Here is a 21,449-nt window from a genome sequence, read left to right as displayed (position 1 = left end):
GGCAGGAAAGTGACCAATTATTCTTTTTAACTAATAAGGACATAAACGACGTCTTCTATCCCAATAACGCATTTCTCTCCGTTCTTCCCTACCTTGCTTCTGTTAAGCCCGCACACCTCCGCCTCTTCCTTTTCCCTCTCAACCATCCTCAGAAGTCAACCGACTCCAACTTTGGCGACAGTAAGCCTAAGAGGTTTGATGCTTTGAATTCGATGCAGATCTAGTCGCCAAAAAGGTTCTTCTCCCACAACTGTCGTATCAATTTCTTCCTCAAACTTGATTTTCTCTTCAAGTTCGATCAACCTCGTCAATGACCTAATGATTTCTCAGGTGTTGAGAGGCAAATCTACAAGTTACAGAGTTGCAAATTGCCAGTGGTGTCAAGCCAATGACTATCTATTAGAGAAAAAGTGATCATGCAATGCTAGGTGCAATTGCAGTTCAAAAATAAAATAAAATTTCTCCTACTTTCTACTTGTTTGCTAATATATTTTTGGATTGTTTTTTGTGTGTTTTTAGATATGATTTGTAAGTTTTAGGGGATTGTTGAGTTTTAAGATTTAAAATTTTGAGTTTTTTTAAAGATATATTAGTGTAACTGCATTGCAAAAAAGTAGTACTGCACTGCAGTAGCACATGCTCGGCGTAAAGTTCCGAGTGCTCGACTTCTTTTTTGTCCTTAAGAGTTAAACAACTCCATATATTGGCGTTTTAGTAGAATAAGTATAAATAAGGGACTTTTCAGTCAAAAGCCCTTCTTAAAGACGGACCGAATTGAAACTTATAAGGAAACTTTCACATCCCATGGTGGCGGTAAAGAGCATGCCTGCAAACATAATGTCCCATTCTTGGAATAACAAAGATATCTAAGTCACCTAAAAATAGTGAAATCCTAGGACTTTCTTATCCATTAAGATGAGAGATTTATGAGTCTACAATCTATGTGAGAGCTAGAGAGTTTTCCACTTTTCCTTCTAAGAAAAAAAAAAAAAAAGGTTCTTTAACTTTTAGGCCAAAAAGCACTTAGATTTTTTTTAAAAAAATTTGTCTTTCTAACAAAAGCGCTTCTAGTGAAAGCACTTTCTACAGAAATACTCCAAACAAGCCTTAACACTTAACACATCCAATGCGAGACTAGTACTCGACACTCTCTTACATGTGGACATACACGTAGGGAAATGGTCCTTTTTATGATTAAGATCGAGTTCTTATATGTAGTACTATTAAGGGTGATCTACACTTGGTAGCTCTATTACCATATTGAATATTCATCATAAAGATGGTCCTTTTTATGATTAAGATGTGTTAAGATGTATTAGGGAAATGGTCCTTTTTATGATTAAGATGTGTTAAGTCATTAGGTTGAGAGACTCAATGAGTACTTGGGCCTTATTTGATGTATAAGATTGGATTAAGGGCAAATTACACATTAGTATCTCAATTATACCCAGTTGTTCAAGTTAGTACCTTAAGGGCATGTTTGGTATACCGTATTAGACTCTGGATAGGAGTAAATAGTCCATATCAGTTGTTTGGTGTGAACTTGTATTATTTAATTATCTGACTATGTAAACCAGACTGGGCTTTAATACTCTCCTTACCTGATTAACTAATACAATCCACACACGCATGATTAGATTATACACGCTTATCTATAAAGACTTGGGAAAATAAAAACACGCTTTCTACTTAAAAACCAACAGACGCTCTTTTCATCTTCTTCTCCCTAGGGTTCTTCTCTACTATCTTCTCCACAAGTTAATTCTCTTCACTATTCTCCAGGTATCCATCTCTCATTCTCTCTCTCTCATACTCTCTCCAATATGCTTCTTCTCTGTTTTTTTCTCAGAAACCACAACATGGTAGCAAATTCCCTTGAGTCTTTGCTAATTAATGAAGAGAGCAATTTTTTTTCTTGGATCAGAAGCAATTTTGCTCTTTGAATGAGATGAAAAGACATGGTTGAATCATTAGGACGGTCTATAATGATACAAAATTGTTCAAGTCCATCAATATAAGCCTGCTGATTTCTTTCTTATTTTTTTTAATATATATTCGTTTATTTATTTATTTGTTAGGTCCTGACCAGAACCAATTTCTTCTTGTTTAATTATTTTTCATTTTCTTTTAGATTTATTCAATAGATTTTATTACATTTTTATGAGAATTAGGATATGATTTTTTCTTCAAATAGGGTTTTGTTTTTCTTCAAAAAGGGTTAGTTTATGTCCTCTTGTCCTATAGATCTTGGCAAAAACAAAAGAAACACAAATTTCTTGTCATATGAATCTTGCCAAAAATAATATGTGTCATATGAATTTCAATTTTCACTAAGTTATCAAAGAATTAAAAAAAAAAAAAGTCTGATTCACTGCTATCCGATGGAGCTTCAAACACAATACAACTTAGTCAAACTATTTATCCGGAACAGTACCAAACGCTTGATAATATTCTGGATAAATAGTCAGTACTCTCCGAAATAGATTAATACTATCCGACATAAATTAATCAGTACAGTCCAACATACCAAACGAGCCATAAGTTCAACAAGTTGCTCAAACATGTCTCAACCCTCATTTTTTGACAACTATATATCTCCGTTAGCTTTTTTATTAGGAATACCGTTATTGTCGATGTGGCACACACAGACCCCACAATTAAATGTTGACATGGCTTTAAATAGTAGCCACACAAACAAAAAATAATAATAAAAAAACCAATAAACTCTTAAAAATAAAATAAGTGAAAAAAAAAAAAGAAACAAAAGAAAAAATTAGAACCCACCACGTACCTGCAGCCTTCCATCCTGCCCAAATCCAATAACCCTCCTCCCTCACCATAGTCACGTACCTGCAAGACTACCCTAAGCCCAGCCCACCCCTACGCCCCAACCACCTCTCATCCCTACCACACTCACTGGCGAAGAAAGGCGCAGCAGCAACAACGAGACCCACGACTCGAGGAGAGTTGCAGCAACACAAGCTCGTCGCCGGAGAAGAGCTCGTCGGTGAAAAGCATGACGACCAGATCTTGAACTTGGCAACAGAGATCTTTAAATTTGGCCCTCTGTCCTGCGTTTTCTTCGTCGACGGCGAGGACTCGCGACTTATAATTGTTGCTCTTTATTATTCCTTTTGATTGTGCCAATCTTTCTTTGATTCGAACTCAATTATTGCGTATTTTTGGATTGGGTTTTCTCTTTGTGCTTGAAATCGTTGCAGATCTATGGATGTTTGTTGTTTTGCTATTATTTCATGTCGAAATCAATATGTTTCGTGGTTTTTCTATTTGTGTTCAATTGGAACCCTCAAATTGTGCAGAGAGTTAGAGGGAAAGAAACTAGGGAAGCCCCATCGAAAAAAGAAGCCTCGTCGGTGTAAGAAAGAGGCTGCTAGGGTTTGGGGGCAGGGGGTGGGATTTGTTTTTTGTTTAAATCAATTTATTATTTCATTTTAAAGGGTTTATTGATTTTTTATTAATTTTGCCATCCAAGTGGATATATTTTAGAAACCAAGTCAGCAAATTCTTAACAAAAAATCTAATAGTGGTATGTAGTTGTCAAAGAATGATAGTTAAGGCATGTTTGAGCAACTTTTTGAACTTGAGGTACTAACTTGAACAACTAGGTATACTTGAGGTACTAACATGTAATTTTCCTTTGGATTCATATGTATACACTAAATCTAAATGTCTAAATTCATATGTATTTAAGGAAGAAGATGAATTACATGGCCAAAAAAAAAAGAAAGAAGATGAATTAGCCATAAGTTAAAACTTATCCCCATTAGTCCCACTATTTTTGTGAGGATTGGAAGGAATAAGTTTTCTCTTATGACTAATTCATCTTCATCCTTCAAGTTAGAAGCTTCTTCCTTAAATACATGATTCCAACCATTTAAAATATTCAATCTAATCCTATGAGTTTATTAGACACTTAACTCATTCGATGGGGGATTAGTGCTCCCACTACCCCTCCTCTCTCTCTCTCTCTCTGATTTATGCCATAGAAGGTGACACTCTAATCTACTGATGGGGTTTTGATCGATGATGCGAAGGCTTTAGCTTATCCTTTCAAGTATATTGGTTTTAATTTGCTCTTTTAATTTAGATTGTAAGATTTTTGTCAATTCTTCAATGAGGCATATTGTCTTTTCTACCATTGATTTTGATTTAGTTGTGACCACACTTAGTAATTTTTTTTATAGATGAAAGACTGAATTTTATTAAAAATCAAGATCTATAATAGGATACACCAATTAAATACAATCTATAAGCTACACAAGGTCATCGTCTAACTAAAAGGACATACCATGTTCCTTCAATATAAAGCAAGCAGTCCTACTACGCTTTCTCTATTGATAAAAAAACACGAAAGATTGGCTAGAGCCAACAATTATCTTACCTCCTCCGTATGATGATTAACCATTAAACACGCTTGAAGAGAGTATGACTCCACGATAAAAGGCTTATACCCGCATCTACAATGAGTTGCACGCTCTGTTTGATTGCTAAGAAATCTAAAACAAGAAATCTTTGAATCCCCAATCAACATTGTAGTTTTCCTAATTGAATCACAATCATTTTTTATTCATAGGGAAAACCACAACAGACTTCTTATCAATCTACTATGTATTGAAAACCTTTTCTTCCTTCTCACTTCAAGGCTACAAAATATGACGTAGGCTTTAGAAAATGCATGACCACAATTTCTGTGAGAAGAATCAAACTAAACAAAACTGTATTTTATGATGAACCCTAGATAAACCTTTTCTAAGATCAAGAAAGGAACACATCCAAACTACACTCATTATCCATTCCTAAAAAAATTCAATCATTTTTTACTAAATAAGAAAATATAGCCTTTGTACCTCAATTCCACCTTAGTATCTGTAGTTTCAATATAAACAATAGTACTCTTTATAGCTCAAAGGTGCTTAATTGGGTCTAAAATTGCACTTTCATTAAATTGGTTGAGTAACCTTTTTTATCCTTTTAAATTGGTTGAGTAACTTGACTTGATGAAAATGACACATGCTTTGTTAAAATAAAAATAAAAATGACAAGTGCTTAGTCAAATGAAAGTGCAAAAGTTTAATTTGATGATAGATTTTTGTTCTCGGCCCAATTTCAATGTTTTAAAATTCTCTTAATTCCCATAATTAATTCCCTTTTTTCATACCCTTTGTTTTTATAAAGAAGTTCCTAATACCCTTTTTGAATGACCTATACAATGGGTGAACAACCATAACTCATATATCTTAAAATTGCACTTTCACCTGTTACATGACTAATATATATAATTTCCATCAATTAATTTGAGGAAACTAAATTACTCTTGTATATAAAGAATTGCTTGGTCCCCTACTGGCGCATCTCATTTAGAAATTTTGCCGAGCCTGATAACGTTTGCTTGTAACTAAGCAGAACATTAAAGTGATTGGTTGTATGAGATAAGTTAAGCAAGTGGGTGAGGCGTGTTGTTCAACACGTATGCCCCAAAACCCTTGGGTTAGTAGATCGAGCACCCTACCCACTATCGGCGAGTAACAAAATAAAGAATTGACTTGATCGAAACTACATGATTTAAGATTGAACCAAGCTTATAAGCCCTAATTGAATATAGAATATATCTCTTTTACAAGAGAGAGTAGAGATTTAAATTTGAGAACATGTAAAGTACAATGCATTCAAGGACAAAATTTACTTCAAAATTTATTAATTTAATTATTGCATTAAATCTAAGGATAGATGTACTGTCCCTCATATTAAGTTCCAATTTGAGATCAATTTGTTATGGGCTAAGAGTTTCAAAAGTTGAGAAATACCCATACAAAATAAGGTGAATTTGTTAAAACTCTAGAAAATCATGTGAATTTAGACACAAATTTTACTTAGTTATAAATCACACATGGCGGCTTAATTTATTTTTTTCTTATAACATGGAACATTGCCTTTTAATTTTTTCTTCACTCACTAATGGAACTGTAAGTTACAATTTGGTTATTTTAACGTTATTTACTATTATTTTAGAGTTTGGTTTAGGGTTTAGGAGGTTAGGATTTAGTATTTATGGCTCCAATTTTAAATTTTATAATTTAAATTCTAAATCAATTTACTTGAAATTCTAACTTTTGACGAGTAGCATTTTGTTGAAAATTTTACAAAAAAGATCTCTCCATGTTTTATAGCTTTAATAAATAAATTGGAAATAATTTTGTGGTATAAAAATAAATAGAAAAATGTTTGGATTTATTGCTCAAAAGAGTTGCAATTTAGGACTTATAAACTAAAAAGACCCTAATTTTAATACCAGTTTAATAAATCTTGTCTAGTAGGTGTTTGAATGGTCACCTAATATGTTTTAATAAATCGAATTGTGACTACTCAGACTAATGCGTGATTGTCATGCAGTCTCATTTATAAAGGTTAAGATCTATAATAACTTAGAGCTTATGATTTAAATCCCAAAATATAGAGACTATACTATAACCTTAAATATATATAAAAAAATTTAAAAGAGTGTTTCATCTTATATTTAAAACCAAATTTTTAGCTAATGACCATTTGGTGTAATGGATGACACTCAGTTATTCTTTTGTTGGAGGTAGTCTTGAGTTCAAAACTCATGAACTACAGCTGTTAATCAAAAAACTAAATTTTCACATATTCTAAATCCTAATTGTTCAAAAGAAATTCTTTAAAAATAAAAAACTTAAACAAAAAAATGCCTAAATAGTGAGAGTGAGTGGAGATAATGGGTCATGATTATAATCTCTCTCCGTTACATTCTCTCAAAATGTAACTAGAAAAAAAGCTCATTTTTTGATTAGATTAGTTGATAGTTAATAAGGAAAATTAGAGTTTAGTCATTCTTATATTTCTTTTTTGGATTGAAATCTTATGGCTTTATTTTTTTAAATAAAATCTCTGTTTTTCTAAATAAAGTCATTTAACTACTGCCATGTCAAAGAAATATGTCATTTTTTTTTTGGTTAATTTTAGGAAAAAGACTCCAACTTAGGTGACAGAGCCAGATCAGAACTCCTCCTTCAAAAATGTATTAGTCAGGACTACTACTTTACTTAAGCCTCAAATGAGGATATTTCGTCAAATTCATTAACATTTTCTATTAAAAATATTAAAATATTATTTTTTTCACTATTAAAATATTTATAAAAAATTTAAAAATAACACTAAAAGAATAAAATTAATAAAAATGAAAAAACAGAAAGAAGAAAAAATATAAAAAATATTTATTATTATTTTTTCCATTTAACAATTATAATATTTCTTCTTCTTTAATTTGTTTTTATTTTTTCTTCTTTTAGTTTTTTTTATTAATTTTCTTATTTTAGTGTTATTTTTTTAATTTTTATAAATATTTTAATAGTAAAAAAAATAATATTTTAACATTTTTAAAGGAAAATGTTAACTGATTTAACAGAATAACCTTATTTGACGCTTAAGTGAAGTAATAGTCCACTTTTGAAGATGGAGTCCTTATCTGACTCTACACACAAGTTGGAGTCCTTTTTCTCAAATTTTCCTTTTTTATTTTTATTTTTTGAAGATATAGGATACATGTTTATCCTCATACCCTATTAGGGTGTAGAATAAGGTTTGAGAAGACTGCATATTATGTTTTAACTCTGAGATTTTAGGCGAAGCCGACAAACAATTATCGAGAGTTTGAAGCAAAAACAAAAATGCATTACCAAACACTTGACAATAGGCGTCGAGTGCTCGTTGCTTGGTATACGTAAGAAAGAATAGAAATTAATGGACCAATATTATATAACGTGGAATATTTACATTATTAAAAGTTTGTATTATGTGATTTATCTACCTAATTAACTTGATTAAATCCACTGTCAGCAATCGGACCCCAATTTTTGTTTTATATGATCATTCAGGAACTAATCAAGCAGACACAACTCTGACGACACAGCAGCTAAAATCAGAAAACTCAGATTGACTTGTAAATATCACAAATCAAACCACACCAAAGAATTGAGTGACAACCTATGCACTCAAATGATCCATCAATGTAGGCATCCTAGTGCTATCAACAACTAAAGTGGTGTGTGGGCAGATTATCAAACTTCCATTTAGCATTCAAAGGTTAAGTTAACATGCTAAGGTGGTGTGTGTGATCTTTTGATATAATTTTCAGATTAATAATTAGCAACACAATGAAAATAAACAACAAACAAGGCACAAGATTGTTCACCCAGAAAACCACTAACGGTTAAAAACTGGGAGTTTTTTTCAGTTGACCAAGCAATCCAATATCAAGGGTTTCAATACAAGCAATCACACGACAAACTCAATCACTCTAGTCCTAATACTAAGTGGCATCTTATTACCATTGTGCATCCTTGTGCAAACACCTTGAAGCTAGCAATCAATCATTCATGTCGTTGGCAGCTCCTCCTTGAGCTCTTCAACGCACAGCACCGATCGCATCCAAGTAAGTGGATTCAATGATATAGATGTGAAATGATATGCAAATCTGGATTCTATAAAAATCAGCTTTCTCAAGGAAGAGACATGAAAAGGCTAATGGAGAATTCTTAATTTAAAAATCTAAATGAAAGTGTTTATGAATATGTGAAAAGATTTTGAACAACATTCAAACTCATTCAGATTTTAGAGGAATAACAAATTAAGAAAATCATTTAGGTTTTGAAAACCAAAGCATTTTTTTACTTGATAAAAAATGAGCACTCACCCAAAATGCCCAAGCATAAACACACGAAAAATACCTACTGAAAATATGCTCATCAACCCACGAAAAAAGTCTGAACCGATACCTCATATACCCGTACACCACACACACACTCTCACAGTGTCTGCTTAAGCCACGTGGAAGCCAATCAATCGCTATCCACAAGAGACAAATGAAGGGCATATTCCTTTTGTCCTAGAGAGTATTATTGTTAATGATAAGAATGAGGCGCTGTAAAATCAAATATTGCTTTATTTTGCAAAATAATAATGCTAGTTGTCCCACATTTTTTTTCCCACATTTGTATCCTACCTGATGTGTCATTACTTTACTGGAAGGGTATTTCTTTTTTCTTTTTTCTTTTTTAGGTTTTATTTTTTAATTTTTAGTATCCAATGTATGAATGCCATGTAAGATGGTATAAAATTGTGGTATAAAAATGTGGTAAGTGTAGCATTACTGTTTGCAAAAATCAGAAATGAAGAAGATGATGAATAGTGCTGAGATGTGTGAGTGAGTGACGTGAAAGTCATGAGATGCAATCAGATCTGATTGATTCAGTGAGGGAACCAAATCATGTGCTGTGCACATGCATGTTTAGAAAAACATAAAATGAGCTTTCAATGAAATGAGCTTTAATAAGCAAAACCCGAAATGGCCTCACTGAAGTGACTGTCACTTAAGTGTCAACCACTGTATGTGAAAAACATTGTTCTTTACGTTCATTGAATGACTAGTCAAATAGGCAAAAAACTTTTATTTTCATGAAATGAATGAAGTGCAGTATACCTTGGGTCTTTGTTCATTACTACTTCATTTTTGACTTCTTCAATACAATGGATCTTGTCCTTAATCTAGCCTAGAGCTTATGAGTGATTAAATAAAATTAAATACAATGATTTTGACAAGGAAAAAAGCTAATATATCAAATTCTATAAACTAACAATTATAATTGGAGTTTATTTAGAATTTTAAAAGTGCTTTAGTCTATAAAATGTAAAATTAAATGACCTGAATGGTAGTTTCTTAAGTTAATATATCAATTAACAACTGATGATAATAATTATTAGTACAAAACACATTATTATGGTATAATGCGATCACAAAATATGATTCAGCAGTATTCATCAAATGAAAAGGCTTAAAATTTAAGGAAAAAAAACAACATAGAGAAAATAGTGGAGCAAAATCATTAGATAGAGAGTTTAAAATTGAGAAATAAAGGAAAGAAACCGAAAGCCGAACCCAGCTAAAAACTCAAAACAAGATTCAAAATAAAAGAAAGCAAGTGAGAGAGAGAGAGAGAGAACGGAGAGAAGAGATTTCAAAACGCTAGAGAGAGAAAGTGGGAGGAAATAGAAGATAGAGACTTCAGAGAGAAAGAGGGCTTCTCCCACATTTCCTCTTTCCTTTTATTACTTGTCTTCCTTGGCAGTTTCACTTGATTTCTCTGAATCCCCAATTACCTCTCGATAGCAACAGAGAAAGATCTCTGATTTTCAAATTCCCAATCTCTAGGGTTTCCATCACATCAGATCCATCGATCTCTCCCTCAGATCTTTGACCGTCAATACTCTGCTGCCATGGAGGCGATCGAGGAGTTGCTGCAACTTTCAGAATCGATGCTCCAAGGCTCGGCTCTTCTCGCAGACGAAGATGTTGACGAAAACTCAAGCTCCTCTCGTAGGACTTCCACTTTCCTTAACGTTGTCGCTCTCGGCAATGTTGTAAGTCAACCAATCCCCTTTTGGATTCGATTCGTTGGGAATTTGATCTCTTAGATTTGGCTTGCTGCGTTTCCAATTAGCGATCTTTGAATCTTCGGTTTGTGTTTTGATCTTAATTGATGTGGGTTCTTGAATAGTCTGTTTGTTGTGTGTCCCAAACTGAGGACTAAGGCAAACATAGCTCCCAAACTCAGGATATTGAATCTGAAATCCAAACAGTTATTTGACCCAAAAAAAAGAAAAAGAAATCCAAAGAGTTAATGGAGGTTGATTTTGATTTGGGTTATCAAATTGTGTAATCTGAAAATGATCGACAATCACAATAATGATTTGAAGGCCTCAGGCAGTTTTGACGATCTGCATCTACTTCGCGAGCCGGACATTTCATGGTTCACTTTGCTTTGTGACTGTGAATCAACTGAAGGAAACAGTTTACACTGCTGCTATTCTCCTGTTTCCTTGTTAACAGGAAATAAACAACTTGCTTTTTGAGTCTATGCTGAGCTTATAGCGTGTATATTTTTGCTTGTCTGGATATGTGCAATTGTAGGTGCATTGTGCATTTGTATCTTATAGCTTCCTCAGGAATTCTAGATTTCAATAGTAATCTGCATACATAAACTATGATGAACTGCTTGTATTGTAAAACATTAAATATGGTATACTTTTATTTGTCTGTGACTATTCTTGTACTTGGCATACTGCCTTCACTGTCTGGAGATCCTCATATTTTTTTTTTTTTCCCCCTCACATGGTTGATGTTGTCAGGGTGCCGGTAAATCAGCAGTTTTGAACAGTTTAATTGGACATCCTGTTTTGGTAAGTACATAAAGTTTGTATTTACATGTGACCAAATAAGTGCTCTATTTTTATACTAAGGCTTCTTCTCTCTTCTTCTTCTTCCAGCCAACTGGTGAAAATGGTGCTACTCGGGCTCCCATTAGCATTGATTTACAGAGGGATGCTTCTTTGAGCAGCAAATCTATTATATTGCAGATTGACAATAAATCTCAGCAAGTTACTGCAAGTCAGTAACGACACTTTTTATTCTCTCATTAATTCAAGTTCATGTTTTATGCTGCTTTTGTTTAGATGTCTTTGGTCAACATTAGAAACCTCCTTTGACAGCTTTGACAGTATAATTAACCTGCTCTTTAGTTTTGAATGGCCTCTAACATATGCCGGTTGAAGCCTACTACATGACTCACAACCCTATATTATTGATGATGTTAGAAATACTTTGTGAAGTTTTAAGATTAGCTCATTCTCATTATCCCATTTTAAATTTCTAATGTGCCTTCCATGATTGGTGTTGTTATGCAGGTGCTTTACGGCATTCTTTGCAAGATAGGCTAAGTAAGGGTTCTTCAGGAAAAAGCCGAGATGAAATTTATTTGAAACTACGAACAAGTACAGGTTAGTTCATTATTGATAGGTAGCCTCCAGTTCTCTTCACTTAGTAAACAATGGTAAGTGGTTGATTTCATTATCGTTTCTAACATGTTTTTTATTGCAGCCCCTCCCCTCAAATTGATTGATTTACCTGGGCTTGATCAACGGATCATGGATGAGTCTTTGGTAAGTGGTTGCTTTCAGTTCTATGACACTGCCACTGCCTTTGATGAGTTTTTACTTGGTACTGAAAATGAATTCTTTAGTAGTAAAGTTTCAATGGTCCTTTTGTAGGTTGGTGAATATGCTGAGCACAACGATTCAATTTTGCTCGTTATAATACCTGCATCACAAGCGCCTGAAGTTGCTTCATCTCGAGCCCTCAGAGTTGTTAAGGAGTATGATGGAGATGGTAAAACATTGCTCTTTAACTTCACCTGAAGTTGCACATGAAATGTCGATTTTAATTGTTTTAATAATAATCAGCTGTATATTAATGCTTATGAGGCATTGCTATATCAGAGTTCCTATACCTTAATCCACTCCCCTCCATGCATCATTCCTTTTCTTCACCACATTCTCTTGTGCTTTGGTTATTGTTTTGTTGTTTGAGTGATTGAAAGGACAATCAAATGTTGATTACAGGTACCAGAACTGTTGGTGTAATTAGTAAAATAGACCAAGCTGCTTCAGATCAGAAAGCACTTGCTGCAGTCCAGGCTCTTCTTTCAAATCAGGGGCCATCAAGAGCATCTGATATTCCATGGGTTGCTTTAATAGGTCAATCAGTTGCAATAGCTTCTGCACAGTCTGGTGGTTCTGAGAGTTCACTGGAAACTGCATGGAGGGCTGAAAGTGAAAGTCTGAAGTCCATTCTGACTGGAGCCCCTCAAAGTAAGCTAGGAAGAATAGCATTGGTGGATGCTCTGGCGCAGCAGATTCGCAGTCGTATGAAAATCCGGCTTCCAAACATCCTTTCTGGGTAATGTTTCCTGAATTCTGTATTTGTTTTTTATTGTATTCTCATGCATCCTCGTACTCATGTGTTCTTTTGTACTTATTCTGATTCCTAGTGTTTTGCATTTCTATAATGTTTCCTGAATTCTGTTTATCTTTTTTATGGTATTCTCATGCATGCTCGCCATTCATATGTAAAAGTACTTATTCTGATTCCTAGCGTTTTGCATTTCTAAGTGCTGCTCGCATCACACTTGGCCATGCTAGTTGTATTGAAATAATAAAATTAGCTCAATCAATAGTAAAGATATCAATATCTGCTTAAGGCTTGCCAGTTGTATGACCCTACAGCTATTGTATTTTTTTTAAAAATTATTTTACTAGTAAATTGGTTTGTTTGACCTTCTATCTTTTATATTTGCCAGGTTACAAGGGAAGTCTCAAATAGTTCAGGATGAGTTGGTAAAGCTCGGTGCACAAATGGTGCAGAGTTCTGAAGGCACCAGATCTCTAGCTTTGGAGCTTTGCCGTGAATTTGAGGATAAGTTTCTCCAACACATTACATCTGGTGAGGTGAGTTCTTTTTGTTAAATGTTCACTCTTATGTTTTCTAAGTATTTTTTAAGTATTTTTGTTGTATATACTTTTCTATTTCCTTCAAATTATTAAGAAATACAAAAACAAGAAATTGGCTTTATAGAAGAAAGGAAGAGAAGTGGCAAAAATATACGATGCCTCTCAATGCCGCACCCCTCCTTAAAAGTGGATGTATGTTTATTGTAAAATATTTTGAACTAAAACACCCTCACAAAAAACCAAACCAAATCTTGTGAAGTACTAAACCCTCTGTTTTAATCAAGAAGTTTGGTCCATTGTTGTTTGACTTTGAGATCTTTCTAAAGGTAGGTTTAAAATCTCATTATTTACTCTTGGCCTTGGGTTTTTAGCTGCAGTCCATATTGTAATGTTAGAAGGGTCATTCTTCAGTATCTAATGCGTGAAAGTTAGCAATCACTCAATGATATAATGTCTCACTAGAAGCCGTATATTTAGAGAGGGAAATGATCTCTGCTTTAATTAACTTTTTAAGCAGGTAGGATTTGAAGGTTCTAACCATTCTCCTGACTAGGGTTAAGGTGTTGTTCCAAGGCCATGCTTTTCTCAGTTGCTCATTCTATTTGTTCTGTCCCTCAAAATGGATCATAATTTCCATTAGCTTCAAGTTTCTGTTTTGGTCAAAATAGCTCAGTTGCCAAAACTTTGTGGTTTCTCAGCTGTCTTCACTATTTTGAGAATAATTGAATCTTTTCAGGGTATTTAGTACTATTTAGTTTCCAAGATTTTACAATGATGAGATAGAAGGTTGCCGGTTTAGGTAATTGTTGCGGTGTTTCTTGACTTTTTAGCTCATCTGGCATTATAATTTTCTTTGCAGGGTTCTGGTTGGAAAATTGTTGCAAGTTTTGAAGGAAATTTTCCCAATAGAATAAAGCAACTCCCATTAGACCGACATTTTGATATCAATAATGTGAAGAGGGTATGTTTTGTCTTTGCCTTTTTCTCTTTTTCTCTTGTTTAAAAATTCTTTGAACTTGACATGACATTTTCTTTTGCTATCATTTTTTATCAGATTGTGTTGGAAGCAGATGGTTATCAGCCATATCTTATATCCCCTGAAAAGGGTTTGAGATCTTTAATAAAAGGTGTCTTGGAGCTAGCAAAAGAGCCATCACGTCTCTGTGTGGATGAGGTAAATCTAGACATGTCTTGTTTCTGTTGTAGTATGAGTTTGAATTTCTTGTCCCTTACAGTTTTCAAGTTTACAGAATGCAACTGTGTAATCTTTCCATTCTTTCTTTCCTCCTTTCCTATTGAGTTCAGTGCAGAGTGTTATGCTTTTCTGTTTGCGGAACGATGGAAATATACGACTTTGATCTATCTATGAGTCTTGAAGACTGTATTTTACTGTATAGTATTCCTTGTGTTGGATTCATCATTTGGTCCACACTGCCTTAGGTTTATTCTTGTATCAAATGCATAATGGTGAAATAATCTCTTTTGAATTTGACGTGCCTTATTATTTGATATGAATGGTTTTAGAGGGCTAGACCTACAATTAAAATCAGCCATTCACTACTGTGCAATCAATAGTATGAGCAATTGTAAGCCAACTCTCCAATAAATGCTTTATAAGGAACTCCTGGCTCATTGATTAAACAGGTACACCGTGTTCTGGTAGATATAGTTTCTGCTGCTGCAAATGCTACACCAGGTCTTGGAAGATACCCTCCTTTCAAGAGGGAGGTATGGTAACTTAATTTTGTGCAGTTTCTTTTTGCGGTTTTAGCTCTTTTGCTTTGCATAATTTTACAGTGTTTAATCTGATGAATAGAATAGGTGTGGCTTAATTAATTAATTTTTTTCCAATTTATTTCAAGGTTGTGGCCATTGCAAGTGCTGCATTGGATGTGTTTAAGAATGAAGCAAAAAAGATGGTGGTTGCACTAGTTGATATGGAGCGTGCTTTTGTGCCTCCCCAACACTTCATTCGCTTGGTGCAAAGGAGGTAGTCTCTATATTTTGTTTGACTGATAACACGTAATGGTCATTAAGGTTCCAGGCTCTAACATATATAAGCTTCTATAATATATTGTCATTATGTAGTATGGTTGCAGTCAATTCCTTTTAACTGTAGGTTTTGTATTGAGAAGAATCCTTTTATTTGTAGTTTTATGGCATGTTTAGTAGTTTCTTGCATGTTAAGATAGGCTCTAACATATATAAGCTTCTATAATATGTTGTCATCATGTAGTATGGTTGCAGTCAATTCCTTTTAACCGTAGGTTTTGTATTGAAAAGAAATCCTTTTAATTGTAGTTTTATGGCATGTTTAGCAGTTTCTTGCATGTTTAGATGGAATAATGCTTAATTAGCCATGTCATTGTCTTATAACTTTTGAGAGTTCAGATAATGTGTGTGAACACACACACACTGTGCCTGTACATGATTATGTCTTGTATCAACGTGTCCTTGTGGTTTTTGTATGAAATGGTATGTTTTTGTTAGGACTTTGTTGTAAATATGCAGCTTGATATATGATACATCAATTATTGGTCTATTACAGGATGGAGAGGCAGCGTAGAGAGGAGGAAGTGAAACATCGAGGATCGAAGAAAGGACAAGAGGCAGAGCAAGCAATACTGAACCGGGTATGAGACTCTTTCTAGTCTGCGAGTGTATGAAAGGGATATCTTAAGTAGAAAAATGTTGTTCTTTTACATATAGTGTGCTAAATATTTTGTTTTTCTTTATTTTCCTTTTCACTAATCTTATGAGCTTTTTAGTGACTTTTTTGTTTTTTATCTTGTCTTAGGCAACTAGTCCTCAAACAGGGGGTCAGCAACCTGGTGGAAACTTGAAATCAATGAAGGATAAATCTGGTAAGGAAGAGAAAGAAGTACAGGAGGCATCTGGTTTGAAAACCGCAGGTCCTGAAGGAGAAATAACAGCAGGTTTGTAAGCCAACTGTTATGCCCATTATGAACCCTAGGAACAGGAACAGGGGGCCATTGATATATCACACATTTGATACGATGAACTTGTAGTTTTCTGAATATCATTAATGCTTGTTCTGTTAGTATTAACAGAAGGCCCCGCTGCTGCCATTTTTTTCTTGAAGAAAAAAAAAAAGGCTTTTACGGACTAAAAGCTCCATTTACTGTATTATATAAATATATACCATATTTACATTTAGCTAAATACTTATTATAGGAGGTCATGTGAAATGGGCTTTTTTCAACTTAGAATTACCTACAAGGTGCTCAAGGAGGCAATTTCCTTTTCCATGCATGTTGGAAGTGCGTTATGCTCAATTTAGCATCCTTGAACAATCTTCAGCGATTAGCAGAACAATTACTTTGAATTCAATATAATCTTTTGCAACTATGCATGAAAATATACGTCAGAGACCTTTGAACCCTTTAAACCAGTCACTTTAGTCTGGAAATGTGGAAATAGCTTATCAGGTCTTGTATGCTCTGGTTCAAATCCCCGCTCCCCCAATTCTTAACTAATCAGAATGGTGGTATTAATTCTTAAGTGAGAGAACTTTGAACTTTGTGGAGCACCTGCGCAGTAAAAAATGGTCTCACTTTAGTCAGGAAATGTGGAAACAGAGGTATCAGGTCTTGTATGCTCTAGTTCAAATCCCCCCTCCCCCAATTCTTAACTAATAAGAATGGTGGTATTAATTTTTTACTGAGGGAACCTTGAACTTTGTGGAGCACCGTGCGTTAAAAAAGAAATGGTCTCATTAATCAGGGAAATTTGGAAATGTATATTTCTGGTCATTTATTTGTTTTGACAACTTTGCATCACTACTTTAGCTGTGTGAACTTTGAATTTTTAAAAGCACCTGTCCTACATTGTTAAGTTGGAATCCTTATTGTAGCTGACTACATTTCCTTTAAGTATCAGATGACCAACTTTAAATTTGACACCATCTTGTGTGGGTTTTCTATGGACCGTGCCATTTGCTTAATCATGAAGATCTTGTAAGTTTTATGTACAAATTGCATGTATTAATTTTAAAATTTCAACTATCTGCAGGTTTCTTATATAAAAAAAGTGCCAAAAATAGTGGATGGAGCAAGCGATGGTTTGTTTTAAATGAGAAGACTGGAAAGGTTTGTAAAACTACACTCCCCAAGTCTACGAAATCTAGGCTTATATAATTACAATGGATTATGGTGTAAAATTGTTCTCTTTGTTCTACTTAATGGGGTATAATTTCCATTTTATCACTTGGTTACTTTTGTGCTTATGTTTTGTTCTACTTAAACTCTTCTCTTTGTTTATTGTTGTCAGTGAAGAAAGCCTTGATGTATAGCTGTACATGGGTCTATTTTGTCAAGTTTTTTTAGTGATTGTGCCATATATATGTTCTTGATGCCTTTATTTGAGTCCTTATGAGATAGTCTTACTGCCAGATGCCAAATACATGTTAAATTCTGATCCAAGCAGTCTTATAAAGCATGGTGGCAACATGTGCAAGCTTGTAGACTGTATAATGTCCAAAGATTTAGGAATTGAGTCTTCTGCTGGCTTGTCTCACTTTTACTTGTCTGTATTTCAATTCAGAATTTTGGATGTAAATGTGTTGCTGTTGGTATTGCTACTTTTACTCTTGTGAATTGTTATCGGTAGGATTTACTTTGACTCCTTGTTTACACAGCTTGGTTACACCAAAAAGCAAGAGGAAAGGCATTTTCGTGGTGTCATCACTTTGGAGGTATGGAGAACCCTTCAATGCCTTATCTCTTTAAATATCAGATTGTTAGTTATGTTATTTCTCCAGTTTTAAGCCTTTTGTGGCATTTTACATTGTATCAGTTGGGCTTGCATAGGAAGTTACTGGGGAGTAATATGTGGTGTAGTTCAATGTAGAGAAAAGATATGTTTCAATGCCGATTTTATTCTTTCAAGTGTTTTGTTCTCTGAGGTTCTCAGGATAAATGTCACCAGATTTCTTGACTTGGTGGGCTTGCTTGATTATGGGTTTGTGGTTCAGAGGTGCTAACTGTGTTACCCTTGACTAGGCCTGAGATTAGTATATGCACTGGTTGAGTCTTACAAAACCAAGTTAATCCTTTGAAAGTATAATAGATATTTGGAAGTGCGAAATTCTTTGTATAGAGTTAAATGCTTGTTGGAGTTTAGTATGTGACCAGCATTGCAGATGCTAATGTTAATTTGTCACATCTCTTTCGTCTTCACTTAAAATTTAGAGTGATTCAATGAAGTATCAGCTTTATCATCTCGGTGTATGTATGAAGGCATTATATTGAAAACGTGAACACAGCATTTGCATGCTTGTTAAGGGTGTTCTGAACTTGCACCATACAGTATGTTACTGCACCAGTGGAAATGATGACCAAATTCATAAGTATATTGCAGGAATGTAATATTGAAGAGGCTTTAGATGATGTAGAAGAACCCCCTCCATCAAAGAAGGACAAGAAGGCTAATGGACCAGATAAAGCACCTAGTCTTGCGTTTAAGATTACCAGCAAGGTTCCATATAAAACTGTTCTGAAAGGTATATACTTCTCTTTGATCATTGTACTTCTCTGTAAGTGGATCTGCCCGGTTTTCCCACACAAGTTCATTATCAACTTGATTTCCATTTTTCTTGCAGCACACAGCGCCGTTGTATTGAAGGCTGAGACTCAAGCAGACAAGGTTGAGTGGATAAATAAGATTGGAAAGGTTATTCAACCTTCTAAAGGACTGAGGAGTGCACCAACTGAAGGTGGTCCTACCATGCGTCAAAGTCTTTCTGATGGTTCTCTTGTGAGTTACTGACTTGGGTCACTGTTATTAATTGTGATGTTATTAGTGGATGATCGTGCATTTGTGGAGTTTTGTTACATCATTATGATTCATTCATTCATTCAATGTTGCATTATTTTCTTGTTTTGTTGCCTGTTTTATCTTTTTTTATGCAGGTGTAATTTCTTATATGTCAATGCCCACTTTAATATTAAGCACCTGTAGCTTATTTTTTTTTTTTTATATCCAAAGTTCTGGAGTTTCATTTCAACCTTTTTTTAGGATACGATGACTCGAAGACCTGCTGACCCTGAAGAAGAACTCCGGTGGATGTCTCAAGAAGTTCGTGGTTACGTTGAAGCTGTTTTGAACAGTTTGGCTGCTAATGTCCCTAAGGTAAGCTTGCTACATCAGCTATGTATTTTTGATTCTAGTAATTGGCCATTTGGACAGTGCTTTATACATTTTGTGATTGGTTGAGCAGGCAGTTGTTCTTTGCCAAGTTGAAAAAGCCAAGGAAGACATGCTAAATCAGTTATATAGCTCTGTCAGGTTAATATAATATTTTCTTTCCTTTTATCTCTTTATTTATTTTTTTGAACTTGGACTTACTAAGCCCCGACAGGCTGCCTTTCTTTTGTTATATGTATCTGCTCCTCTAATTATAATTGATAATTAATTCCAATTATATTTGTATGTGGGTAGTGCTCAAAGCACAGTAAGGATTGAAGAGCTGCTTCAAGAGGACGGGAATGTTAAGCGTCGGAGGGAAAAATACCAGAAACAGTCCTCTCTCCTTTCCAAATTAACACGCCAACTCAGCATTCATGACAACCGAGCGGCTGCTGCCTCTAGCTGGTCCAACGGTGGTAGTGGAACTGGTATGTAGTTAAGAGCTGTCCTCATTTCATTGGGCTTTGCTTACAGACATTATCTAATTTAGACATTATCTAATTTCAAGCTTTGCTTATCCTTGTGTGACTGAATGAAAAAATAGATAATAAATATAAAGTGCTTATTGTTTACAGCTTATCTAGCCGATCTTACCTTCGTAAGTTGTAGGTTCCTTTTCTTTTTCTTTCACCTGGATAGACCTCAGATGTTTTAGTCCATAGAATTTATATGTAAATGTATTTATTTTTTGAGAGTATGTAAATGCTTCTTTGTTCTCTTAACAACGGCGGCTGTTAAATTCTTTGGAGCCTAATGTTAATTAAGAATATACCTTTGCTCTCTTGACTTTATCTACTTATTAATTAATTGATATTGTATGTTCTTAATTTTGCAGAAAGCAGCCCAAGAACAAGTGGTCCACCAGGTGATGACTGGAGATCTGCATTTGATGCTGCTGCCAATGGTTCAGTTGACCGTTCAATGTCCAGATCTTCATCCAATGGTCATAGTCGACATTACAGTGACCCAGCACAAAATGGTGATGTGAACTCTGGTTCAAACTCTGGTAGCCGTCGTACTCCTAATCGGTTGCCACCTCCACCACCTGGTTCTTCAGGCAGCAGATACTTTTAGACTCGCAACTAGACTGATATTAATTGATTTATATTTTCCTTGCATTCTTGGTGGGTGAGGCTGCTCTGCCCTACTTCATGATTTTTCTAGTAGGATCGTTAGTCGGAAAGAGGGTGTGTACATAGAAGAATACATTCCTATCAGGTTCTTACGGCTTGGCCCAGTATCACAAGGATGGATTCAAGGCATACTTGAAATCACTATCATATATTCCTCTATTCAAACTTTTTATTTTTATTTTTTCTGCTTCTAGAATTCTATTTTATTTTTCTTTTCTTTTCTTTCTTCTCCACTCATTTTTGGGTACTATAGCTGTATTTGCCTGTCATGATTTTGATTTGATATGTACTTTCAAGCTCTGGTGGCTCTGTAACATCTGGATTGTCCTCTTTCGGAGGATGGATATATATTATAATTCTCAATGTCATATATTTCGTTTTCAAGTTCACGTTTGTGCCACAGAGCTGGTCATGTGATGTATGTGTGATTTTTCAAGTTCACCTTGTAGTGATGTATGTGTGATTTTTTTTTTTCTTCTGTTTTTTGTGCCCTCTTGTACCATGGAAGATTAGTATAAGTTGATGAAACTACGACTCTTTGATTTTGGTTTTTATGTTGTCATCTGATGCAAGGTATACAGTGCATAGAAAGCCATCAGCTATTAGAACCTTAAATCTTATATACAATCAAATGAGAACAATAAAATGTGTGTTAGGATTTTAGTGTCGTTTGTCAGCCAATTTGATTAAAAAATGTTACAGATTTTTGCCATATCAAACTTGACAATA

The 21,449-nt window shown here is 34.5% G+C and overlaps 1 protein-coding gene across 1 annotated transcript; it reads left to right on the top strand.

Annotated features, from left to right (window-relative positions):
* Positions 1 to 10,002: 10,002 nt before the first annotated feature.
* Positions 10,003 to 21,109, top strand: LOC147280500 (dynamin-2A-like). Its single transcript, XM_086250689.1, has 22 exons — positions 10,003 to 10,455; positions 11,224 to 11,274; positions 11,362 to 11,482; positions 11,779 to 11,871; positions 11,972 to 12,033; positions 12,142 to 12,259; positions 12,493 to 12,829; positions 13,230 to 13,377; positions 14,240 to 14,341; positions 14,435 to 14,554; positions 15,025 to 15,108; positions 15,243 to 15,370; positions 15,929 to 16,013; positions 16,178 to 16,316; positions 17,413 to 17,489; positions 18,038 to 18,094; positions 18,760 to 18,901; positions 19,001 to 19,155; positions 19,417 to 19,530; positions 19,619 to 19,686; positions 19,840 to 20,015; positions 20,423 to 21,109. Exons 1-22 carry the CDS (start codon positions 10,312 to 10,314, stop codon positions 20,659 to 20,661), a joined length of 2,760 nt encoding a protein of 919 aa, XP_086106815.1. The 5' UTR covers positions 10,003 to 10,311; the 3' UTR covers positions 20,662 to 21,109.
* Positions 21,110 to 21,449: the final 340 nt, after the last annotated feature.

The sequence above is a fragment of the Dryas octopetala genome, chromosome 7 (assembly GCF_963921425.1).
Source record: "Dryas octopetala chromosome 7, drDryOcto1.1, whole genome shotgun sequence".
Taxonomy (NCBI): domain Eukaryota; kingdom Viridiplantae; phylum Streptophyta; class Magnoliopsida; order Rosales; family Rosaceae; genus Dryas; species Dryas octopetala.
The sequence above is the reverse complement of the archived record's forward strand: the minus strand, read 5'-3'. Positions and strand labels throughout refer to the sequence as shown.

Bases quoted from the DNA above. Each gene is read 5' to 3' on its own strand.
- LOC147280500 (XM_086250689.1), top strand. From the start codon at position 10,312: ATGGAGGCGATCGAGGAGTTGCTGCAACTTTCAGAATCGATGCTCCAA. The intron at 12,260-12,492 runs GTAAAACATTGC...TGTTGATTACAG, and splicing joins TAAGGAGTATGATGGAGATG to GTACCAGAACTGTTGGTGTA. The intron at 15,371-15,928 runs GTAGTCTCTATA...GGTCTATTACAG, and splicing joins ATTCGCTTGGTGCAAAGGAG to GATGGAGAGGCAGCGTAGAG.